This window comes from Ceratosolen solmsi, unplaced genomic scaffold (genome assembly GCF_000503995.2).
Source record: "Ceratosolen solmsi marchali unplaced genomic scaffold, CerSol_1.0 scaffold30, whole genome shotgun sequence".
Lineage (NCBI taxonomy): Eukaryota > Metazoa > Arthropoda > Insecta > Hymenoptera > Agaonidae > Ceratosolen > Ceratosolen solmsi.
Window position 1 is genome coordinate 5579378 of NW_011948421.1, and position 17980 is coordinate 5597357.

General features: G+C 29.5%; 1 protein-coding gene across 1 annotated transcript in view; it reads right to left on the reverse strand.

Annotated features, from left to right (window-relative positions):
• The window catches only part of Meltrin (disintegrin and metalloproteinase domain-containing protein meltrin), an 87424-nt gene that overhangs the window by 1028 nt on the left and 68416 nt on the right, over positions 1-17980 (reverse strand). Inside the window, exons 4-13 of the mRNA XM_011498922.1 lie at positions 14808-14997; positions 10935-11005; positions 10587-10751; positions 10174-10343; positions 9163-9354; positions 7659-8255; positions 6905-7106; positions 5992-6196; positions 4972-5686; positions 1-1133 (exon numbers count right to left, since the gene is read on the reverse strand). The exon at positions 1-1133 is cut by the window's left edge and continues 1028 nt beyond it. Of these exons, the coding sequence (XP_011497224.1) occupies positions 1-1133; positions 4972-5686; positions 5992-6196; positions 6905-7106; positions 7659-8255; positions 9163-9354; positions 10174-10343; positions 10587-10751; positions 10935-11005; positions 14808-14997 (3640 nt within the window). The remainder of the gene's footprint in view (positions 1134-4971; positions 5687-5991; positions 6197-6904; positions 7107-7658; positions 8256-9162; positions 9355-10173; positions 10344-10586; positions 10752-10934; positions 11006-14807; positions 14998-17980) is intronic.

Below are 17980 nucleotides of genomic sequence, written 5' to 3' on the forward strand. Positions count from 1 at the left end.
TCTTTGGAACCTTGTACTCATCTCCGTCGAGGGCGGGCATCGTGGCGCGTTTTTCTGACAAGCCTTCCTCGATAACAGCATAAATATTGTCGCTAGTGAGCGACTCTTCGACGATCTTACCGAGACTCGGGTCCACGACGAGATTCATACAGTCGTCATAGGCATCCTCGGGACGTGACTTCCTCGACCGATCGGACTTAGGTCCGGTACTTTTTACGGGTGGTACTGGGGGTGGTGAGGTCGGCCTGACGCTTGACGGAACGCTTGTGGGTCGCTGGGCCCCGTGGGGCTGACGCATTGAGCCAAAGCTGTGAATTACCGGCCGAGGCGTCACCTTGTTGTCTCGAAGAGATTGGGCACGCGCCAGGGCGGCTCGCCTTTCAGGACCGGAGTTCAACTCCGGTTTTAGGGCGATCGCCATGCCAGCTATTTCGATCTCCTTCTGGGGTATCGGCTCGGAAATCTCGAGGTTACGCAAGACTTCCCGGTCGATGGTTTTGGGTGTCCTGTGCCGATGGTTGCGCGGTAGAGTGCAGGTGCCACCGAGTCTAGCCGACTCGAGGACTTGAGCTCCGGTGATTTTGGTCGGTCCCGAATACAATATCGAAGCTATCCTCGTAAGGGCGTTTCCAGTCGGTGCTCTGTCCCCGGATGACTTGGCCAGCTCAATGGGCACCTCAGGAGCCGGTCGCGTTGGCACTCGTGGACCGATGAACTCCACGGACGTACAGGTCGTGGCCGCGAGTACCGGACTGCTGATGAGGGGCCGTGCGCTGCTGCCGGCATTTGGGGGCGGGAGAGCCGGAGGCGCGGATTCGGGCTCGGCTATGGGTTGAACGGGGCCCGGTTGGACCAAGGGACTGATGCTGAAGCCCTTGAACTGCCCGAAGAAATCACCGAAACGGTCGTCCATGCCGGGCTTGGGGAGGAGGCTTGCACAAGCTGGATCCTGGTGGGTAGCCGTGATACTCGAATCGGTGCCGTCGATCCTGTCGGTGCCGCGGCTGACCGGACCAGAGCGCTCGATCGTCTTAACGATCGGGGGCCGGACGACAACGGGTTCAAGCCGGGGCCGCTGCTGCTGATGTGGCAGAACTGGACCGCCGAAGCCGAAGCCGAAGCCCCGGCTCAGTCTGCAATTTCAGAAGATGGGTTCGTCTTATTTTTAAGCGGTAGGAGGAAATGAGAAGCAGATGAGAAATCACACTCATATTGGATTAGTGAGGGCATATTGCCTTTGTCTCTAACAACGTGATAAAAAACATTGAAGAGACGGAAGAGTGAATGTAAGATTCTAAATACCTGTTCTACACCTCCCAACCTTGTTACTCCATTTACACTTAACTCAAATGTGTTAAACAAAAAATAACGCCTTATTTCTTTATCAAATTTGTAGTGTTGAAAACAAAAATTATTACGTACCATGCTCCAATTTTATAATGTGCAATATTAATTTAGAACTTTGATACAATTATTACATTTCCTTCCTATGCAACACGAGGAACCACTACATTAAACAATTGAATTTAGTCTCATCGATTATTACTTTTTCGATATTTAGTTAAAAGCGACGAAAAAAAAACACATTTATTTTTACCCTCAACGTGTCTTTACTGTTGACATTAGACTTATTCAATTTTCATATAAGTCACTTTCTTCAACTTTTAATGAGCTGTATATCTAATTTCATAGTTGTATAAAATTCTGAAAACATGCAAAATAGTGAAAATTAATTCGAGTATGAACATTTTGTATATCCCATACTGATCCTTAATCAATATAAGTAATATATTTAAGATAAGTAATTATTTAATTATTAATTTTTATATGTTCGTTGATTGAATAATTCAATTTTTTCGGTACAATATATCTAGGAAATAATAAGCATCATCGAATTAATTTAGACCAGTTGTTTCTAATTTTAATTTACAAGCAATTTAGTCAAATAACATGCATAGTTAAAAGCGAATAACATCTAACGTGCAAAAGAACCAATATCACAAATCCTAAGATGTGCAGGATATTAGATGAATGTAGAAAAATTAGTAGCAAACTACGGAGAAAGGAAGTACGCAGCTGATTACATAGGTTTGAGAGAACAAGACTACAGGTCAATTCATCTTATGAAATTCTGTTTTTATTGCATACATGGATAAAAAAAAACATGTTACAATTAGACAGTTAAAATGTTGCTAATACAAACGTATATAAATCTATCGCGCAAATCGAACATTTTCATCATGTCATTACAATCGACGCAGCCGAATGTTATTATATTTATTTTACCTACTTTTAATATATTATATGTCATATTCATGCACAAATAAAACAAAAAGTACAAGATATGTTTTATTCATAGTAGAAGAGATGTGTGCGTGCGTGCGTGCATGTGTGTGTGTGTGTGTGTGTGTGTGTGTGTGTGTGTGTTTGATAAAATTAAAATGTGAGAAGAAAAGAAAATTATTTTAAAAGGTTGAGAATTATTTAATAATACTACGAAAGAAATCAAATATATAAAATAAAATTTACATTTTCATCCAATTTGATGTTATATAAATTATCTACGCATGCACTTAAAATTAATTAATCATGCTAACATACTCTTCCTTAACAGCTATTGTCGAGAGTTTTCGTTTATGCTTTGATGTGTAAATGTAACATATAATTAGACCAATATCTCGCCATTTAACGCTATAATATATATTATAAATTTTTATTAATTTTTGAAAAAATCTATTTTACTAACATAGAAATTCTAAATATTATTTTATACTTCATTTTATACCTCAATAATCTCACTGTATGTAAATATATTGATACTACTAAATTAGGTTTTAACATTATTTGAAGAAAATATTTCTATTTAATTTGTAAAATTAAACTTTTTATCTATTCATATTGATGTCAGTATAATAGATTTATAACAACTTTTGTATTCTCTCATGTTAAGTGTTAAATATTTTACATTTAGGTGTTACGCTAAATATATTTTTTTGTATAAAATATACAAATACTTTTATTAACAAGTTATTATTTAATTCAGATCACAGATTCTGAGCGCATTTGGTAATGTTACGATATAGTTGGCGGTTTAAGTACATCATTTGAATAAATGCTTATATGAATTCAATCTAAGAGTATTTTTTTTTCTTACATTTTCAAGTGATTATAATAAGTAAAGATACTAAAATAATAATTTTTTCATTACTTCAATTACACTGTTTATATATTACAGATATAATATAGTTTGAAATAATTATTTAAAATCTCACGATTGTAAAATCTCTTGTTAGTTATACTATTACTAGCATTGATGACTATACAATATTCGTGACATATTATTAAAAATTGAAACGACTATTTATATATAAGAAGATTTAATAATTATTTTTTGAGGGAAAACAAATTGACATTAGTTTTTTCCAAAAAAATTTTCAGTTACTAGAAAAATTAACTAAGGAATTTTCGAGAAACATATGATGGTATTATTTAATTCTTTTAAGTAGTAAATAAAAAACATGTTTGTAGTAAGTACGTTATTACATCTACAAGATGAAATGAAAGTAATAGCCTAAATTGTAATTATAAACAATTATGATTTGCTTTCCATTATAACTTCGACTAATAATTATATTATGTAAAATTTACCTATAACTGTATTAGAAACATATTACAATGTATTTTCATTCTGATACCAAGAGAAAACTTACGATTACTGGAATTTTTATCAGTGCCAATTATGAAGTACGAATATTTTTACTATATTTACTTATCTTCTATAATTTTAACATCTATTATAAATCTTTTTAAAGTTAGATGAAATTAAATTAAAACAATGGAAGGTTTCCTAATATATTTGCTTACGCGATCAATCACAGATTAAATATGAAACAATTATAATATTTTGTATAAATGTAAAGTCAATATTCAACTTCTGACGTTAAATTCGATATTTAAATTATATAAATTTTTGTATTAAATTATTAATCTAAATACAAAGTAACTAACTGCATTTTGCAATCATAATTTTTTTTATCGTTTAATAAAACTTTTAAATTCATTAAATATAAAAGTTAAGCTTAATCAATTATATTATCCTTATTATTACCAGTTTATTTTACTTTTGCTTTCAAATACTTTTGATATAAATAAATTTCTATATAAGTGGCACTTTACATATTATTTAATATTACACTCTTTAAGTACATTATATTGTTACTGCACATACTTAATTTAATATTTAGAGACTTTTGTGATATATAAATTTTGCAAAAAGTTAATTTGATTTACAATTATTTATATAATTTTAATATATTTATTATTAAAATTAATTATAAAATATATTTATTTTTATCAAACGTATAAATGCAATAATTTATTAATTCTCCATATGTTGTTAAAAAGATCGTTAACTATTTGGATAAATAAATAGTTTGAGCTTTTTAATTACAGATTCAATCCTTAAAACTATAAGTATACTTTAATAACTTGTGAAATATTTTCTTTTCAGAAAATAATTTTTATAAGTAGTCTAATAAATTTTTAAATGGTAAACAATGTCTTTATGTGCACCTAGAAATTAGTTCTGTTTTTACTTTTAAGCAAGAAAAGCATCACCAAAATGTCCTTTTGAGGCGAAGAAGAAGAAAAAACGTAAAAGTGCCAAATTATAAGCAAATCGAGTAGAGCATGGCTTAGAATTAAATTTATTTGCTTTTGATCGGGACGAATTATTGCATAAGTAATTTTGGCTAGTAAGTTAAGTATTCACGAACAAACCAACTTAATACAGTCCTGCCCAAATACCGTGAGCTTTAATATAAATAAGTATGTTAATCGACAAGCCAGTGAAGATTGTTTGGTATATTTTTTGGTATTTTTTTGTCTTTGTTGTTTTTTTGTTTTTTTGTTCGAGGCCTCGGAGAATCGTATGGCACCATTTGTCTCCGAGTAGCTCCATGATCCTAGCACTGGCTAAGCTTGGGGCCGTGATGCGGTACTGTCGTTGGCGGTGGGGGTGGTTTTTTGTCGTAAAAGGGAGCGGGTGGCTTGCCGGCGAGGGCTACCGGCAGGGGGGTAACGTCAGCGGAGGTGCTTGGGCTCTCGCGCAACTGCTCGAACCTGAGACTCGTGTCGAGGCCGAGCCCCTTGAAGTTTTTGTGCTGGGTCCGCTGCAGCTGCTGTATATGCTCGCTTAATCTGATGCCCAGCTCTGTCCTCAAGGGGCTCGCGCGCCTCGCCGACGACGGGGATGGGACCGGCGACGAAGACGACCGTCTGCGCTCGATCTTGTTGCTGCAGCTTATCGCCTCGGGATTCGTCGTAGAAACGAGGTCGTGTTTAACGATGCGTATTTTGTCCCTCGGCAGCGAGCCAAGGCGCTCGCTTATCGTGAAGGGTGGCTTGCCGAGTTCGAGAGCCGGTGAACGCACGAGGAGCGCCTTGCTACGGTGCTTGGTCGAGGAGGAATGGGAGGAGGAAGGAGCCTCGGGCTTGGAGCGGCCCGCTTTGAAGCAATCAACGCTGCATACGTACGTCGACATAGGCCCGGGCGAGTTCGTCTTCTTCCACTGCTTCACGCTGCCACCGTTGTTCCGCGCGTACCAGACGCCACAGGATACCAGGCTGATAGTCGGCACGATGCCCAAGAAGATTATGTAAAGGCTCATTATGTACTCGCTTCGAGCTGCGGGATAAAAAGACGAGATATATAATTAAAGATGCTGTCTCTTGAGAGGGGCCAAGGGTAGGACGAAGGCTTCCCTAAACCCCCCCCCCATCAACACCCTTCAACGGATTTTTATTTCCATATGAATCTGAAATTTGAAAATAAATGTCGCATCTTTGCAATGAGTTTGCTAGCTTCGAACGGTGTATTAATGCACGGCAGTGACAAGGTTTCTCCTCAGTGATTCAAAGTCTTGATATTTTATGAGGGAATGGACTGGAGAAACAGAAGACACACTGTAATTGAGATGGAGGGATAATTACCGTTGGGGTCTTCCGCGGGTCCGCTGTCCTCAGACCCTCCGACTCCGGGTTGTGTACAGTCCGGCGGCTGGAAGCTTCGATTACAATGACAGTGCCCCAAACTATTGCACACGCCATTACCACCACAGTTGTTTGGACAGGCTCGTCCAGTGGAGAAAGAAGTTCGAAGTTCAGCAACCGGTATGCACTTTTGATTTACGCACATCTACAAAACAATTGATCGTATTAGCATTATTTGAACAACGTGTCATAAACATGAATGCCTAATTATTTCATCGCTATTTGCCCGTATGTATGAGAAATATTAGAACTCACGTAATTAATACGACGTGTTTATATGATTCTATAAGGGGCGACGGATGTGATAGTAACCTTTGTAGGCATTTTTATACAGAATGCAATTTGTTAAAAGAAAATTCCATAACACATACTAAATATATGCATTCGTAATGAAATGATGATATTATAAAAATTGGTAAAATTTTCAATTGTCTATTTTAATATTTATTATTATGATACGCAAGAATAATACGTTTACCAAAGAAATATTATTTATTTTTAATATGTAAAAAATGATATCTAAGTAACCATACAATAATAATATGAAACGTTTCGTGGGGTGTTTTTCTTTCTTATGTTTTACAATGCTTGTGAATAAGAAATTAAAAGCACAAATGTAAAGTACTCTGAGTTTAGAAATTACAGTAATAAACATGAAACTTTCTTGTATGTTTATCCAGATATTGTATGAGAATTTGCAATTGTTCTTAAATAAATATGTACACAATTTATTATTGATGAACATACGTATTTATCTACTAATATAATACTAATTAGCTTATAATTGTTCGATGAAAATTGTATTAAAAATAACCGACTCAAAATGAAAAAAGGACAATAACTTGAATGTTACCTTTCCTTGCGCACATCGAGCGCCATCGGGAGCAAGTCCAGGATCGACTTGATTAAGTCCCAAATCCACCATGGCTGATCGGCAAGCTATAATTTTGCCTTGGCTATTGAGAAATGAGTGACTGAGAATTGCAACCGACTCCATACCAAATTCGAGTCTCTCATTTAAGTGCTTGCAATGGAGCATGCCACATAAAATATTCCTTTAAAATAAATAACACAATTTACAATCTACATTTATAAGATGTCTTTATTATTTATTATATATATATATATATATATATATATATATATAATATCTATATCTTTATATAATATTAAAATTAAAAATTTTAAATCTATCTAATAAACTCCGAAAGGGATCGTAAATTTTAGCGAATTCCGTCTTAGTAAATTATACTAATGCAGGGAAACCCGCACATCAAAATAGATTGATACCTATAAAAGATCTTATATATGAGAAATAACAATCTAATATAATATTTAGCGATGATAATATACTGTAGTTATATGTTCATTTTTCATTTATAAAACATAAAATCTCAAGTATTGTTATCTCTGTAATATATCGACTTTCATATAAAACATAATCGTTATCAAGTCCGCAATTCTCTAAAGCGCAAATATGAGCACATAATAAATCAGAACATTCCCGTGTCATCAGCTATCATCTTCGCAAGTCATTACACATTACTCAGAAGATAATTACATATATGAAAGAAATATATGAAAGAGAAAGCCCTCGAAAAACTCACTTGTCATGACACTTGACGTAGTTGTTCCCAGTCCTATTGTAACCACAGTTACCCGTCTTTGTTCCCTGGTCGTTCATTTCATAACAGAGCGAGTCCGAGGACGATCCTGTCGGACCCCATAGTAATTTGCATTGGTCATTATGGGTTCTGCAATTACCCTGGTAACAATAGGCCTTGCCCATACTGCACGTCTCTCCGTCGATTTTGAATACATCCGTGGGACAGTACTCGCTCTGACCGGTGCAGTACTCGGGCAGGTCACACTCCTGCTCGGCGCTTCTGCACTCGGTGCCTGCCGTTTTGGGTTTGCAGGTGCTGAGGTCGCAACACTCGCCGGTCGCACAGCTCGCATTCCCATGTAACATGCAGATTGAGGCGTTGCAACAAGGATTGTCGCAGTTATCGACGAGACCGCAATCGCATTGCTCACCGGGCTCGACGAAGCCGTTACCGCAGATTGGACTGTCGAATAAACGTTTGGGTTTGTTGCGCAGACAGTAATCCATTCCGTGCTCAAATGCTAGTGCTAGATACTCCAGGGAACAAGAGGACCAATGTGTCGGCCCCGAAGAACCACTTGACGGTGCCATTATACACCTGACAATATTTTTTACTGAGATTAATCTTAATTTCCTTTACTCTTGAAAACATTTATTTATTGCTTTATTCCGCGTAAGATATTCAAGCAATATGAGACCTTGACTATTTAACAGATATGATACGTGCAAATTCACCGAGTTACCTTCGTAAAAGAGATGATGACGTCTCCATGAAGAAAGTTTTTCTAATCTTTCATAATTAGTAACATACTTAGAATTTGACCGTTTAAATCCTCTATTACGTCATCGTAATGTTTATTGTATAATAAATCTTTATATTTAACCGCAGCGAGTACAGCCATTCTGGTTTTTTCAGTACAATAATTACGATGCATTTTTTATATATAACACTTATGCGTCATTTATGAAACATTTAAAATTACCTATTTGTTAAACTTTTCTTATAAGCATGAACTATATGCTATTTTGAAAAGAGAATTACGTTTTTAATTTGTATATACATATATATTTTTTTTATATAATTATAAATAAAATAAGTATAATTATATTTTTGATGTAAGCAATTGGTTTTAATTTCATAAAAAAGATGAAAACAATTTTTTGTTTAATTCATTGAATATGATTTAAAAAGACAATTTTCTTCGAAAATTTTTCAGTACATAATTTTACGATTATAATGTATAATAAGCAATTAATATAGACGCTTTTTGAAATATTGTTTCGGCTGTAATTGGATGTACATTTACATTAAATATCAATAAATATGACATTTTTGAAAATTTCTGTTTATATATTTCACACACTGTTCAGATAATTCAGTCAACTTTTGAAAACTTTATAATTAAATAATGTTCCATTAATTGTTAGCTAATTATATTGAAAAAGCATAAGATTATTAGAAATAACAATAAAAATAGCGATCTAAATACATATTTAATAATTACCTGTCCTCCGGGCACACACATTCGCTGGAATCATGCTCCATACCAAAATTATGTCCCATTTCATGAGCTACAGTGGCAGCAACTAATCCAACGACATTCGAGTGATCCACTGATACGCCGCCGGAAAATTCATAGGTGCAAATGGGTCCTTTTAACGCTTTACCCACTACTCCATCGTCGAATTGCATTTTTCTGTTATGTAATTATGCAAATTCATTAAAAATCCAATAAAATATAGATTTTAACGTGTATTCTATACAATTTATAGGTTGTAACAACTAAACGAATTAATATTATCTATTTTAATTAATTATATAAATGAAAATTATCAATGACTTAACACGTTGGTATGTACAGTCTTATTTTTATTAAATTTGGTTGCTACCAAACCATTTAAACGATATCTACAATTATCGTAGGTTTGCAAAGTGAAATTTACTTTCGATTAATCTCCAAGATTTTGTATATTTCATTACTAAATAAATTAGGTATTTGTGGGTGAGAGGGAGGGGATATCCACAACTGCAAAAATACACATGCATACATGAAAACAAACTCAATCCTCATTTTTTATCACAAAATTTATATTCTAAGTAGCTTTTCTTTTAATCTATTCATCTATTAATATTGGATTTAGCATATTTTCTTAGGTAGCTACATTAAATAGTATACTATACATACTCAAATAAATAAAAAAGTGTTAAATCAAAAGTTCACTCAATTTACTAATTTACTCGTTACTAATTTACTCGTTACTAATTTACTAATTTACACCCAATGTACTAGGATTTAAATGAATTAAATATTTATTGAATGTTTCCGTAGATTAAAAAATTGACTACACAAATTTAATTTACTACAAAAATTATACATAGCTCTAATAATTATTAAAAGTAATATTTTTTATCAGATGCTAATTGAATTGAATGCAATTTATAATATCATATACAGTCTGTATGATAATTTATACTTTATAATTAGAAAACAGAAAGGGAATTAATTATGACTTACGTAAGTAATTGTGCATTATCATTAGGAATCGATTTGACTAATCTTTCTTTACGATATTGCAAAAAATTAGTCAATGTTTTATCACCACTGCTTAATAGATATATTTCATCAGCGTCTGTCCACACTTCGACTCCGACTAAAGCGATAAAAATATTTAGCGGCGTATACAGCTGAAAATTAAATCGAATGCAGTTAAATACTTTTTGAAAATATGCAACAATCAGGTACATAAAAATTTAAATAAACATAAAGCTTAATAAATGGAATATATTTTACTTCATTAATTCATTAAAATTCTTTGTAAATTTTACCTAATCACAAAACTCTTATGACTTTATAAAAAGAACCTTTACATAACATGCGGTTTCATATATAGCAATTATATAGTAGAAAATTAGTCTGCCTATACTTACAGCGTTAATAATATTCGCAATATCCTTGCAATGATGATGCACTCTTGTAAGATTTTGCTCTAAGGACATGTACTCATTTTTATCAATAACGAGAACGAGTTCAACATAGCGCGATTGTCTATTAGCGTTGTAGGGACCTCGTATCGTCTCTGTAGCTCTCTTATGCTGTAAAATACAGAAAACAATTTTTTTGTATCGATCCTCCAATGTCTTTTTACTATATTTTAAATTAAATAAACCGTTAAGCCCAATTCATTAAAATTTAATAGAATATCTAACAATTTATAACTAAGCAATTTATTTGGAATAATTTTCTATATAAATAATTTTATATAAATTTATACTTACTCTGGTAATTTTTTGAGCTTTATTTAACGCTTCGAATTCTTCTACAATATGATCCATTGTCCCTTCATAACCTACGATAAAGTTTAATATTAATAATAACAAGCATTCCACAATACATAATAATTATTGGATAAATAAAAGCAATTAAATCTATTTTATATTAATGTATATAAATGTTTTATCATAAAGTACACATCAAAAAAAAATTCTCAATTTAGTTTGTAGCAAAAAATTAAGTAAAAATAATCATTTCATATTCAATAAATTTTAAAAATATGTATCATAAAATTTTTATAATGTTATTATAATTAAGGTTGTAAATATACACAGATATACTATTCGTTTAATAGGGAGATACGAATTTCTGAATTTTTAATTTTAATAACTTTTTATTTAAAAAAAATTTTTTATAAGTAATGAAATCAAATTGAGATCATATTTCTCGTCTTCATTTAAATTTTTCATAAAAGAATTTTAAATTCTTAATTGGATTTTACAAATTATATAAAATTTTATTACTGATTTTTTTATGCCACTTATAATACGTACATAATAGTTAATTTCATTTTTATATTAAGCCATTAAATATAAAATAAAATCAATTAAAAATATTGCAGAACATGTATATTAAATGTGGAATATTGCCTGAACACGCTATCTAAAGGATATAAAAACTTTTAAATGATTTATTAAAAAATATTTTATCTGCAATATATAAATATGAATACCAATTTTAAAACATAGATTTTTTTCGTTACAATTTAAAAAGTAAATAATACAAATATATTAAAATTATGGCATTTCTTAAAATACTTATTTGTAATATGATATCAAAGCTCTTATAATTATTACATTTATATTTAATTTACCAAACATTAGTAAATAAATTATCGTTATTTATTTCATTGTAGGAAAAATTAATTGTAAATTTATTAGAATTATAATTTTATTCATCATTAAATTTTACAAAAATTATAAATTTATTGGAAAAATAACAAATTATTTGTCCAAGCCTTAAAAAAAATATCAAGGAAATTAAATTTTAGTTAATTCATATTGAATGCAACCGAAGCAAAAGGGTATTATGACTCCAATATAAAAAAATTTACTTTTCTATTCAATACATTTCATCAAATTGAATTAAAATATTAACTATTAAGTATAAAAATTAAGGTATATGAACAAATAATAAGTAGTAAATCCTATTTTATAGTATTTCATAAAATAATACAATAATTTAATAATATTCGTATTTAATATCACTTGTAAATATTATCTTTCTAAGAATTAAGAATTAAAATATTTATTTAGATTTTATAAACATTTTTATTATTATAGTCGTTTCATTTTTCTTGAATTAAATTGAAACATTATAAATTATTTAGAGTATTTTTTTGGTATTATAAAATATTGATATTTGTGTTTACACAAACTCAAAGGAAACTGTCCTTTCTAATATATTAATATACTGAATAGGTTCATAATAGTATATACTAAGTATAATCATATTTGTTTTTTTGTCGTGGTGTATTGTTTTTTATGACATAAAATAATAAATATTTTCTTAAAAAAGTACTGAAAAGAAAAACCAAACAAGGAAAATGAAAAAAAATATGTGAGTATTCTAATTTAAATTATAATACTGAATTTTTATTACAAAACTGTTCACAACGGAATTCTGTAAATAACACAATTTAATAGAACAATATACATTTATGTACTGAATAAATCTACATTTATATATGTGAGTATGTAAATGTATACGAATATATATACAATTATTTTACTTCTCCAAAAGAAAAAACTAAACTTTAAATTTAAGAAATTCGTAGAAAAAAAATATGCGTTTAGTCTAATCTGTCTATTGATGTACAAAATATATTCAATAAATTGAGATTATTTACAGAGGAGCTCTATGAGTAATATGCCATAATAAGAAGGATAAAAATGAGGGGAAAAATGTATATAAAAAGTAAATTTCAATTAGTACTATCACCATATTTTTATCAAAATAAGAAAGGCATTGAAATCTTCTGCGTGAAATACTTCCGCCACGATAATCGGAAATAAGTGGCTGACCTGCAAGAAAAAGTGCTAATGCTACCGGTTGAAAGTCGTTGTCGGCTTTGTAGTTGCTATAATAATTGATATCGAAGGTGTCGCTACCATAAAACAGAAAACCGGTATAATAATATTGAGCGCGCATAGAGAAGCCATTGCTACATAAAAAGCAGAAGCTGGTGACTGGCCTTGTTCGTGCATTGCGAGTTCAGGATCGATGCTACTGATATATCCCAGCCCGAGGGAACGAGAGACTCGTGAAGAGCATTATTACAGAGCTTGCTTTTCAACGAAGAAAGGGTCTTGTCTTATCTTAGCAGTCTTATATTTCTGAGAACGTAGATTCATCCGCTCGATTCTATCTCTTTAAAATCGCTTTTCCTATATAACCTGCCGTGGCATCATAAACGAGACGTTTCCTAGACTCACGTTAACCTTCTGCCAATGTCCCATTTTATTGGCCTATTTAAATGACACTCTTTTTATACGAAAATCCTTTGGGGTAAAAGTAAGAAATGAGACTTACCGAAAAATAACATCTCAAAATGAATTATGAATTTAAAATGAGTCAACATAATGGACACTGAGATATGACAATAACACTAATGCATCAATCCTACTCAAGGTTTTCTTCAAATTATGAATTTATTCAGTTACTTAATTAAATTTTAAATTAGAATTTAATTAATTTATAAAAATATAATAGTGATTCTAAGAAGTAAAATAAAATTTCATTCCAATATATACTGCGGAATGATTAAAAAGAATAATCAATAATGAATACCCGCATACAATCATGATCAATATATATATCGACAATAGTTTATATTCCGTTTTTCAAGTACCATTAACATGTATATAATTTTACATAAAATTTAGATACTGAAGCATAATCAACTTTTTATTATTGTATTTAGAATATTCTGATTAAGTACATAAATTTATATTTTTCTATAAACAATGCGTAATAAAAATATTATTTAAATAACTTGTAGTTAAGTAACTTAATTAACTTGTATAAAAATTGTCGGTGGAGAAAATAAAATCAGTTTCAGATTAAAATGAAAAATAGAATTTTACAAATTTTAAGTTATCTAAATATATAAAAATTTATTTAGTTATTTAAATATTAAACTTAGTATTATATTTTACGTAATAGAAAAAATTATATAAAGAGATTGTAAAAAAAAAGTTCATTCATTTCATTCGTTTCATTCAATTCAAATCTAAGAATTTTTATTCTTTTATGCTCAATAGTAATACATTTATTGTCACAAAGCTCTAAGTCCTTAAAAATTCGGAAAATAAATGTCATAATGTATTGTGACATATTGAACAATTATGTCAATATCTCTATTTTGTCTTTTTTTTAAATAAAATATTTCAAAATCTATGTTAATATACCACTTACATTATTAAAAAAAAAATTATTATTTAACTTTAACAAATTTTCCCCAAGTACGTATAAAACTCATGTATGTACACAATTGAAAAATTTATAATATAGTATATATATATATATATATATATATATATATATATAATACACTCTACAAAGATAAATTAAACAATGAAATAAACGAATTAAATTTCTCTTGAATATAAAATTTTGAAAATAAAACTATTACTTTAATTACTATACATTGCAATATTTGAATTTAATAATTATTAATTATTTAATATTTATAGAAGCGTGCCGTGACACTTAATTATCTGTATTTAACTCTTTACACTGAGAAGTGTCCATTATTTTCGTCAAAGTTAGATAGCCATAAATGATCTGTTTTTCTTACAAATATAAGTGAAACTCACCGCAAGAACTATTAACCAACAAGTCGGAGTGCTTATATACGTAATGCATTGACTGCAATGACTCCTTTTCAGGTTGTATGTGGTGAAGGCTCTCACCGTCGAAGATGATGCCCCTGAGGCCCCTACAGGTCGACACAGCAGCCCACGAACCTGGCACGTCACGTATGCTCCCCTGGTAATGGCACAGCTCCTAGGATACCAAATAGATGCATGCAATTATGTAACAATTCAGATCATCTAGTAAGCTAATGGAAATTGGGCGAATATAATTATTATTTTTATATCATATTTTGCAATTAAGCAATAAATATAATGATTAACAAAAAAATGCAACTCGTAAATATTTAAATACCTTTCTCATCTATTTAAGTAGTGAAGTATTTTAAGTTGAAATAAAATAAAAACATTATGCCACTACATTCAAAAGGTGGTTAATAAATTCACTTATTAATGAATTAACGATACAATGACAATAATAACAATAATAATAATAATAATATAGGCAACGACAACAATTAAAACTATTGCGATAACAATAAATATTTTTATTTTGAATAAATTAAATCAATAACATTTTTTATTTATATCTATTTTATATTCCAATACAACGATTTAATTCTACGATGTATCACTAACACTTTATAATTATGCATTACGATACATAATATAGATATCGACTTAATAAAATATCGTTTATTTTTTGTTATGATAACAGTAATAATAAGAATCGGCTTTGCCTTTCGTTGTCCTCTGACGAAAAAATTTTAGTGTAGAATAATAAAACACGATGCATCAATTGATCACTTTTAAAGCCGACGAAATTCGGCTATAATAATAGTCACAATCATAATATAATATTTTCAAAAAATACTTTTTTATTTTTTTCAAATAATTTATAATGTCAAAAATTCGAAGAATACAGTAATTATAAATTTGTTTCGGATATTAAACAAAATATCAAAAAACAAAAAATGTAGTTAATTGAGCAGGGATTCAATTTATTGCATAATAAAAAATTCATACAATGTGTAAAAATTTTGAATTTTGACAGAATGAAATTGATAATGAAAATAATGTAAAGCAGTACTCTATACTATTATTTTTTATTAAATAAAAAAATATATATTTTTTTTAATAGTTACTATTAAACATGACAATTATAATTATACAAATTATAAAAAAATCCTTTGTAATACAATTATATAAACAGTACAAAATGTATTTTCTTTAAAAATATTTATCAATTTCCATATTTAAAAAATATTTAATACTAAAATTTTTATTTTATTTGTTCTTTAATGACATAAAAAGCATTAATGTATTTATTTGACATTGGCTTAATTTGGTTAAAGTAGAATTAGAAGAAGTGTTTGCAAACACATTCATAATGCGTTAATGAAAACCTATAATTCAGTATACCATAAACTCAGATAAATTTTATGATTAATTAAAAATAAACGATTACCTACATAACTGGTTTGGTTTCTAATTGTATCTAAAATAATATTAAAGATATTATCATAAACTTTATTTACTTTAATTATCGTAATCACAAATAAAATAATTCATTATGTATTTTATAAATTAAAGTTGATATCAACAAAAATAATAGAAATACATAAAAAATAAGAGAAATATAATGTAAATTCATTTATGAAATTGATAAATATTCAATATGACTTTAAATCAATTATTTTTAATGTTGCATAGATGTTTTGAATTAGTGATTAGGCCTAATTGTTTTTAAAAGAAATAAGTAATTTTACAAAAACATTATAAACGATTGATAGTGTTACTCTTCATGCACAATGTGATCAAACATGTGATGCATAAAATTGAATAAATTATGTAAATATTAAAATTTCATTTATAAGTCTACTACTGTTATTATATGTTTAAAAAATTAATAAGATATATAAAGTTTATTTTATATAAAAATAACAAATTAGACTTATTTTATACAAATAAAGAAACAATATTAGAACTAATAAATACGGAAGATGGAAGCATATTATCTAAATAAGTATAATTATATAAATCATTGTAAGATTCAATTGAAACGTAAAACGATATTATTCAATTAATATTATATTTTATTCAAATAAGGTTACTACATATAAGTGAAAGGCATAACTTATAACTAAAAATTGATAATAATTATTTATAGTTTCTTTCAAAAATATAATTTCATATAAATATGACAAATGATTGATAATACAATGTTAAATATGTATTTAATAAAATCATTTCATTATATAAAGTGTAGTTTATTTTAAGTAATAGATTATTATATAGTTAAAACAATATTTATTTAAAATAAAGGGTTCATAGTCATAGTTTAGGCAATAATATATATATATGCAAATAAATATGTATTAATTATATGCACCCGCAGTGCTCAATATACTTTAATATACACAAACATGACTTCTTTGCTATATGTTACTTAACTATAAATGCGGATAATTAATTAAACTAACTTTATAATTATTACACAATATACATTTGTAGTTATTTCAAGGTTTGAAATTTTCGAAATGTTCATTACTCTCATGTTATTCGCCTGTACGCTTCGTCATCAGCATATCATTATGAGGCAGAGGAGAGCGTCCTACAGAGAGAAAGAGAGAGAGAGAGAGAGAGAGAGAGAGAGAGAGAGAGAGAGAGACAGACAGAGAGAGAGAATTGAAGTAAGAATGTTAATAAATGAAAAAACTGTTCATTCCCTAAACATTATTGTAATTTGACTAATACGATCATACAATTTTTATAAATAAGTGATACAAACAGAACGGTAAAATATAAAAAGGATATAAAAATAGTCGGTTTTCTATTTTATATTCTTACTTGATTAATAGAGAAGAAAAATATAAAATTTTAATTAAAATGAAAAAACAAATTTAATAAAAAAAATATGTAAACAATAAAAGTAAAAAGAATTCAAACTGCGGAACATAAATTTCTCTTATTATATCAGATTACATTTGATAAGCTATTTTAAGACTCTGATCTTAGTGTAATCACGTAGAAAATTGTTAAAATGTGTAATTATTATCATTTTTAAATACTTACAAATTGAAACTTAAATATAACAATATTTCAATTATTCTGCAATCATTTTTTAACAAAAACTTTATACTATATTACATTCTTAAGGTAATAAAAAATTATCT